At 40.6% G+C, this 9,093-nt stretch overlaps 2 protein-coding genes across 2 annotated transcripts; one reads left to right on the forward strand and one right to left on the reverse strand.

Moving 5' to 3' along the window:
- The first annotated feature begins 1,255 nt into the window (after positions 1–1,255).
- Positions 1,256–3,762, forward strand: LOC119660875. The gene is made up of 2 exons (XM_038069785.1): positions 1,256–1,793; positions 3,491–3,762. The coding sequence occupies exons 1-2, from the start codon at positions 1,620–1,622 to the stop codon at positions 3,650–3,652; spliced, it is 336 nt and encodes a 111-aa protein (XP_037925713.1). The 5' UTR covers positions 1,256–1,619; the 3' UTR covers positions 3,653–3,762.
- Positions 3,763–6,515: 2,753 nt separating this feature from the next.
- Positions 6,516–7,666, reverse strand: LOC119660938. The gene is made up of 2 exons (XM_038069937.1): positions 7,270–7,666; positions 6,516–6,901 (listed from the first exon to the last, which is right to left on the reverse strand). The coding sequence occupies exons 1-2, from the start codon at positions 7,471–7,473 to the stop codon at positions 6,725–6,727; spliced, it is 381 nt and encodes a 126-aa protein (XP_037925865.1). The 5' UTR covers positions 7,474–7,666; the 3' UTR covers positions 6,516–6,724.
- Between the last annotated feature and the right edge of the window lie 1,427 nt (positions 7,667–9,093).

A 9,093-nucleotide genomic window follows, 5' to 3' on the forward strand; every position in this document is an offset into this window, starting at 1 on the left:
AGCGGATCGACTAGTGCCCCGCCAGACGTAACACTTTTGGTGCTGATGTGCTCCAACTGCAGCGGGTAGAATCACATTCACAAACAGAAATCCTGCGATACGTAAACGAATCTAGGATATTCCGTTAGACGGAGGAATCGAGTACAATGGACCACTAAGGTTTGAGCGCTCAGAGGCTCCCCCACCTCAAACACACACACAAATGCACGAATGGGAAACCATGCGTTGATGAACAAAAAACCTTTATAGCAGAAGCGCCTAGCTTCCGGTATTCCAACTTATTCAATATACTTTCCTGGCAGATATAATTAGCTACGAATACCAATAAGACTACCAATCCATCGCTGGATGGTTTCTAAATGATCCCCGGTGCCATAAATAATTGACCCCAATTCTTCTTCTGAATAGAGATAATGACCAGTTGGTAATTTGTATGGATACATATTTTCTTGAACCTGGACTCTCTCCTTATTAATTTCTCTCTGATTCCTGGAAATTTAATGGTTTTTCTTTGAATCCTAATTGAACTGAAGAACAAAGTTTTTGTTTTATGATGTTGAAATGATTTTTAAGGTTATACGTCAATTTCATCAGTATATATCGGCTCAGGACGAATTTTAGGCGTATGCGCGTATGTATATATGTTAACATGTAGAAAACCTAACTTTATAAATCAATTCATTCAAATCCATCACCAAAAATCAATCGAAAACGAAGTTATCTAATAATTTTATTTAATATAATCTTGACAAAAGGGGAGGGGCTATTATATTTTCAGCCACATATTCAAGCAAGCAGCTATCATATACAGAGGGGATCGATGAGCGATTCGTAAAAGAAAAGTGGCGGAGTGGGAACCATAGACAACAATGGATGCAGGGAGAACACAAACCACAAATACACAAAATTCCACTATGTGAAGTTCTGTCAAATTCAGTTGAATCTTTGATTGTCTGGCAAATCAATGAATCTATCTTACAGCAATAAGATTATACCTACCTAACACCTCTTCTACCTGCGTTTCCTTTAAACTTACAATGTCACCAAACTAGTTACCTTAAAACAGAGGTAACACTTCTTTACAATGGATCCTTATCTGATTTCAAGTCTAGGATGGCCATGAGTTTCCCAGATAGGTTGTGTCTTAATTGACAGTGTCTTACTCGAATCATAGTAGTCCTGCATAGTTGGCTGTGATTTTCGAACCATGAAACCATGGCAACGCAGGTGACGTTTATTTTTCCAAACGGTTTGAGGACTATTCAGTATGTATTGAATATTTGGACGATGCGTTTCTAGAGTTGTGATGTAGTGACCTTAAAAGCCTCTAATCTAATTTCGGGGATAACATTCAATTTACAGTTTTTGACCTTCCGTGAGATAATGTGACAAACCACGAATCCTTTCCAAGTGTATCACTAAACATCTATTTATGTGTAATCTTCTGGCAAATTGTGAACCTTCATTTAAAATAGACTTACATCAAACTAAATGTTAGTATCATCCTTTCCCCCACCGGGATAGTGATTGTTGTCTAATTTTTTTCCTCTAGTTTTCGCTCTAACCCTCCACGTTAATTTCGTCTTCTGTTCTCCCGGGAAAGATAGTTACAAAAGAACATGTTTCGATACACGCTGCCAAGTGGAACTATTGTGTTTAGTGACTTGCCCCTCGGTAGAAATACAGAAGGATTAGTAGCAGCTCCAGAGAATGAATTACCGATTGAGCCCTATATACACCTTGTATTCGGATTCATCCTGTTTTTGTTCTTTCTCTTCTTCCGATTGCTGAAGGTGAGTTTTTCAAATTGTTTTTGGTGTGTTAAGTAATCCTGTTGATCTTGAGAGTGCCGAGCTCTATAAAGAGAATAAGCAAATTGCTGAAACTATCTTTGACACCGTTGTTAGAGTTGGATTCAATTAGAAAACATTTATATTCAGGTAACACTTTAATGAGAATCTTTTTAAAATATCCATCTTATTTTCACTCTCAGTGCTAACGAAACGTATGCTGTGGGTCATTTTACGATGACTGCCCCAGCGTTAGAAGCCGTTGAATCTGTCAACTTTCCGTTGGGGCTGTGTACGGTAACTCTTTGTAGACCAGTGATTGAGGAAGTAATCCGTGGAGTGAGATGTCATCTGGCTACCTGCGTACCTCCATTGCCGTATATTTATATTAGACTATATCTGATTCTTTTTCCAACGGAAACTTTTCATTTCAGTCTTGTGCGTAAATTACAGCAGCGTACGCATTGCATTCTCTAACGACAGTAATTGTTCCACAACTGCTGCCTGCCGATTTTGTCGACCACTATTCATAGTTGTTATTACCCCAACGAATCAAATAGTTTAGTAACTTCAAACATAAATTGTCTCTTCCTAAATGCCTCCTCACTCAGCGATGCCACCGCAATCCAAGTTCCTTAATGTGGTCATCCACTGTCGCGATTGTGAAATGATGCTAGAAGGGCGTCGTCGCTGGCACCCGCTTCCGTAATTTGAAACCTCCGACTTGGATACTGTCATTAAGTGTTACTGAGGTCCTTTGACTCAGGCAACGGAATCGGTCCCAGCCAGCACGTCGTCTACGTAGGAGTTGATGAGTAGGCTGCTTATCCTCGTTTGTTGCCCCAATGTTTTTAACACTAAATACGGCCACTAGCGGTCTTATGAGCAACCGTAGTAAGTTTGTGTTGTGTGTTTGGTTCCGAGGGATGACCTCAGCATAGTATGCCCTGATAATCCCTTCCGCGAAAATCCAAGTTCATTTGCCTATTCCTTTTCTTTATGTCGGCGTGATGACATAGGTATCAATGAACTCCCCATCTCATGAATGTATGAACAGGATTTCCTGAATGCGTGACCCTGTCAGCGGGATATTGTTGAGAGTTATTACTAATGTCACTTAGGATGCATTACAAACCACCCTCAGCTTCTTGGCTGTTCTTTATTGCTGCAGGCACATATGGTGGTGTGACAAATAGTGGCTGCAAACTTAGTCACAATCCTGTGTGTTGGGATTTTCACCGAGTGGCAAAAGCATTGGTACTTTGCTAAAAAGTCGATGTGTTGACTCCTTAAAGCTTCTTTACTAGCTAACCCCTGCTGTAATTGAGAGACAATTACGTAGGCTTTCGGTTGAAAAGAATGTGAGAGTTAGCATCGTTCTTCCATAGAAGCTTCCTGTCGAGTTCGTCACGTGTATAGGTTTTTTTCTACCATTTGACTGTGGTTGCTTCTGCTGAAGTCAAAGGCTAGCTGAATATCGATTATTGAGGGCAACATGATCTTGGTCGCGACTGCTGGATGATAATCGCTTTCAACAAGATTTCCCGACTTGCTTCTGGAATGCAATCTAAGAAATCCTAGTAGAAGTACAGCTGCAAAAGATACCTTTGGAGATTTAAACAAAGAAAAAGCTAGAACAGGACCTGTAACCTTCATTGTAACATTTGAATACAATATTTACTATCTCTCTTTTCTAACAGACTCAGATCTCTCTAGCTGGTGGATTTGGAACTTGGTGGAATGAGATACGTGGTATACAACCTAGGCCGGTACATGTTGCCGATGGATCTCCGGAGTTCTATGATTGCTTTTGGCGTAGATTTCGTCAGGAAATTCGTCACGAACGTCGAATATGGATGTAATTTGGAACCCAGAAGGAAACAGATATGCAGAGAAATGAGTTAAACATTGGATTTCAACATTTTTTTTATGGTTCACTACACACAGACAAAATTCATAAATGTCGCTAATACGCCGAATTCTACAGTTATGTATTGTCAAATATATATTTTTGTATCTATGTTAATTGAGAATAAATAAATATATTTTGTATCTTTCTTAACATTGGATTTGCATTTGAACAAGGTATTTGGTTTGTTTCAATTGAAGACTATGAAGTGTCGGGATTCGAAAAATAGCAGCTGATGGTTGGGGTAGTTTTACTGGATGCGAATTTGCAGACTATTCCAACTTGGCGGAAAGGGCCGGTTAGAGTAATCTAGTGCATTAGACCTTGGCAGTTCATTGGTCTCGTGAGAAAGGAAATCAGAACCGCAATCCGGGAATTCGGCCATCAATAATCGGAAAAGGTCTTTCAAGAGGAAACATGTGAGCGACACACAGTTCACAGCCCCTTTCAGGCGTTCCACATTCTCCAAAAAAAGTTTTCCCGGTCGTCACATTCGAGATAACAGAGCAATTTTTTACTGACATCTTTCACTTTCGTTGGTTTCTTCCTTCTTCTGTTCACTGACCTTCATCGGTGCTGACCTTCTCGACGTTACACTTTTTCAAGTAGAAGGCGATAACAGGTTCAGGAGGGTGACCAGGCGACGATAGTACCCGAAGAGTTGAAAAGTTAAGGGCGGCTGGATGGAGTCAAAAATATAGAAGGACCATAGTATTAAACTTAACAATTTTGAAGCATGATTGGTGACTTTGAGACAGTGGTTTCAAAGCTGAGCATATTGCCGAAAGGGTACTTTGAAGGCCTTGAGTGAAGTTCTGATTTGATGGGAAATATTCGTGAGGAGAGTAGGAAAAGGAAATAGGTGGGGGTTTCAGCAGAAAGGGCATATAGCGACACTTTCTGACTTTTATCGCTAAATCATCAGCGCAACACCTGCGAACCAGAATGTCTAGGTTTAATTGAAGAGAAACACTGTCTATAGGCAAATATGTAGTAGAAAAGAGGTTAACGTTATCGGCGTAGAGCAAACAGGGACAGATAAAGATGGGAGCGAGGTCGTTAATAAAACATGAAAATAATAGTATCCAGAAAAGAGCCTTATGTGATGCCAGGTATGGAGAAAAGGAACAGAATGTGCAGCCATCAAAAGGGATGCGCCTGGATTAGTTGGCAAGGTAGGAGGCATATGGGAGGAGGATATAGGAACACTGAAAGGTGAGTTTGGACAAAAATATCTTCTGATTTATTGTATCGAAAGCTCTAGCATAGCCAATGTGGATAGTATGCAGTTCGTGTCGTAAATTTAGATATTTGGACAGAAACTTGGCGACGTCGAGTAGGTTAGATGCGGTAGGTCCACATTTAACAAAACTGTGTTACTCTTCTATTACAACATGGACAAAGTGGGTGGAAAAGCAGTAGCTGGCACACCTTTCCAAGATTTTGGAAAGGGGGGAACGTGAGTAAAATGGAACGACAATTCTCAACGACAGTGCGATCGCCACTTTTGTAAAGGGGGAAAATGGTAGCCTCTTTCCACAGGCTTAGAAAAGAATTCTCTCAAAGGCTCTTGTTGAAGATATCGGAAAGGGGAAGCGAAATGAACTGACCAGCTTTAATCAAAAAAGGTTACGAAGACCATCGTGATTAGGGCCAACATTGGCCTCAAAATTGCTGAAGAAACTCGACAAAGCAAAAAAAGTAGGAAATGGAATGGCATAGGATACGGGGCAGGCCGCCTCCAGAAGTGGGAGTGAAGAAGAGATAGGCAAGGGAACATAAGCTGAGGAAAAGTAGCGGCAGAGCAATACAAGATAGTTGGGAAAGTTAGCAGAGGAGCCAGAAAATTTAACGAAAAGAGAAGATAGTTGGGCGGGATTGTGAGAGTTGCAAATGTAAGACCAAAAAATGTTGGGGTTTCCGCGCTCTAGCAAGACTTCAACACTTCAAATGCTGCAATCACCGTGGTATTTACCAAGCATGGTTTTATCCTTCTGAAGGTCAGTCAATGAAAATTATTCCTACTGTGTCCAAGAAAACAACCACCATAAACTTTGTGCCCGAAAACATTATTTCCTTTACCTATCCAATCAATTCTTTTGCGCAATAGACTGTCCTGTGCATTTTCAGTTGATATTTCATTTGTCTCAGCCATCTTGCTAACTTTCATGGTCGTCCTCTACCATGATTTCATGAATTTCTGGAATGACTTCGGCAGTTATGATCTCAACTTGAGGACCTGAATGTAGTCCATTATCAGCCCTCGTGCGACCTTTTAAATTCAGAAACCCACTGTTTAACTGCTGAATTTGATGGTGAAAAGCCTTTGAGTGTTGAATTCATTTTTCTTTGAAATATTTGATGACAACACGTTTCTCAGTTTTCTCCATTTCCACGTACACCACCCACGCTAGCGAAATTAGAGATGAACTTATAGAATACCAGTAAAAAACCAGACTTCCAGGCGTCATTTTTCAATCATCCTTGAAATTTTCACACATACCCCATAGGCACTTGAGTACAGTACATTTCTCTTGTTTACTGTCACCACGTCTCACTGCCAGGCTGCCAGCTACATTAAGGAACAAAACAGGAATGGTGTGAGCCTCTCGGTCACCACTGTCAAGGTCAGAAACTGAGACCAATGGCGCATAATCCTGGCTGACATCACATGCTCCGATACGACCTCATGGACGAATTTGACAAGGTCCACCTTTCCTGAGATTAAAAGCCATTTGCAATTGTAGTGAAGCTTATAAGACCAGGAGAACTGTGAGTTTCGATTGGTATGAAAGAAAACGCACATACATGTATACGGTCTACATACAAAATATATTTGAAGTATTTGTTATAAGTCAATTAGGATATGAATGAATAGTAAGTCGGTAAGAAATAAAGAAAAAATAGTGAAAAAAGTTAACTAAATTTCCACAATTGGGAGAACTAGAAAATTTTTAATATAGATCAATCTGCGAAATGAAAATTTCATGTCTCGCTTTAGATTCGCTGGTCAACCTGTTGGCATCTATCTATAGAAGTCCGGATTTTCCTGTAAATCTCGTTGGCGTCTTTCAGCTAACCATTTGAAAAATTCTGGAGTTCCATCTGCCATATGTGCAGGTCCAGCTGGGTCGTCCGGCATATTTATACCGTGTACGTAGTGCCACCAGTTCTTGAAACCGCCGAATCGTCCAAAAAAAAGCTGAAAGTGGTTTAGAGATGCAACGTTATAGTAGTGCTTAGTAAAGATATTCATAGCCTCTATAGCAAAAGTTTTGAAGGCTGATCAGTAGAAACCCACATGGATTGCTCGTTTTTGTTAATGGGACACATCTTCTGAGAAAAACGAGAAAAAGCTAGCTAACGTGAAGTACATTTCCCAACCGAGTTCGTTTAAGAAGGTCTTCGTATCCTCGAACTCAAGAAAACAACTCAATATGAACTTAACCTGTGTTAATAAAACAAATGTAAAACCCGAAATCAACTCATTCTGACCATAACCTTTAATACTAAAACCGCCACTTTCTCTTATATCATAAGTACGCCCCTCAAAATAAGAAAACAACTCACCCACAATGTAACGCCCAGAAAAATGAGAAAGAGCGCAATGGAAGCCCAAAGAAATCGCGTTAGCTTTATTAGCGAGGTGTCCGGCATCCAAACTTCCTCAGGACCAGAAGCCATCAAAGCTAGGTCTATCTCCTCGTGAAGAAGAAAAGTGGAATAGACATGTCTCCCGCTGGGAAGCATGTATTGAAACATTTTGATTTTCATTTTGGCTTCGAAAATACTCCTCCTCACTCGATTACAGGCGTAGGGATGAATATAAGTTGGGTTAATGTTGAATTTTGGCAGGAATTTGATATGCTCTTTTTGTTATCACTTGAACTACATTTCACACTATCAGGATATTGAAGTTAAACCGTATCGGGTGTAAAGGCCCATAAATTCGTACAAGATGTTAACTGTCCAGAATACATTAATTGACTGAGGAGAATTCATATAATCAACAAGGCAGCAACCATGGAAACGAAAAATCAACAAGGAAGAAGATCCTACAAATGTTAGGGGTGAGGGGGAAAAGGGAACAAGCATCGTAGCTTGCTGCGATAATTTATTCGAAAAATAAGTTAACCACATCTACATATCGCACCCTTGCGGCAAAAGTGTTGCAACTCAAAAAAGTTCGTTTTCCAAATCGCAAAAAAAAACCATTTGCTGCCAAAAAAGTGAATTTTCTCTTCGATCAAAGGCAGACGTTTGCTTCCCATTCCCTGATATGAAGACCATGCGCCTTTCGATATGTTTGAACCTACTCATAATGTAAATACCAGGGTTTTTCCAATTATGACTTTTTTCATATTGATTTTGAAGCAAATTCCCAAATAATATGTAGAACTAGCAGAAATGTTATGTCATCTATAAGGCCTACAAATAAGTTCTGTCGGTTTTTTTTAAAATTTGAAGCTTTATTGTGAAAAATTGGTTATTCATTGTTTAAAGTATTGCCCATCGCTAGCCACAACTTTCTTCCATCTTTCAGGCAATTCATAGATACCATCGCGCCAAAAATTGGCCGGCTTGGCCGCTATCCACTCATCGAGCCATTTTTTGAGTTCGTCGTAATTGGAGAAGTGCTGGTCAGCCAGGCCATACTGCATCGACCGGAACAAATAGTAATCAGAAGGAGCAATGTCTGGAGAGTACGGCAGGTGGGGTAGGACTTCCCATTTCAACGTTTCTAGATATGTTTTAACGAGCTGTGCAACATGTGGACGAGCATTGTCGTGTTGCAAAATAACTTTATCATGTCTTTGCGGTATTGCGGCCGTTTTTTCTTGAGTTCGCGGCTCAAACGCATCATTTGACGTCGGTAGAGTTTGCCCGTGACCGTTTCGTTCGGTTTTAGTAGCTCATAGTATACCACACCCAGCTGGTCCCACCATATACACAGCATGATCTTCTCACCATGAATATTCGCTTTGGCCGTCGATGATGAGGCATGGCCGGGGTATCCCCATGTTGCCCGACGCTTGGGATTATCGTAATGGATCCACTTTTCATCGCCAATAACTATTCGATGCAGAAAACCCTCCCTTTCTTGTCGTTGGAGCAGTTGTTCGCACGTGAAAAAAAGGCGTTCGACGTCTCTTGGCTTCAGTTCATACGGAACCCAATTTCCGACCTTTCGGATCATTCCCATTACTTAAAACGGTGGGAAATGGCTTGCTGAGTGACTCCAAGTGTTTTTCCAAGTCCTTCTTGCGTTTGCGATGGATCTTGGTGGAGCAATGCCTCTAATTCTTCATCTTCAAAAATTGTTGGCCGTCCGGCGCGCTCTTCGTCTTCCAAGTCAAAATTGCCACTTTTAAACCGTCCAAACCACCTCTGACA

Source organism: Hermetia illucens, chromosome 7 (assembly GCF_905115235.1).
Source record: "Hermetia illucens chromosome 7, iHerIll2.2.curated.20191125, whole genome shotgun sequence".
Taxonomy (NCBI): Eukaryota; Metazoa; Arthropoda; class Insecta; order Diptera; family Stratiomyidae; genus Hermetia; species Hermetia illucens.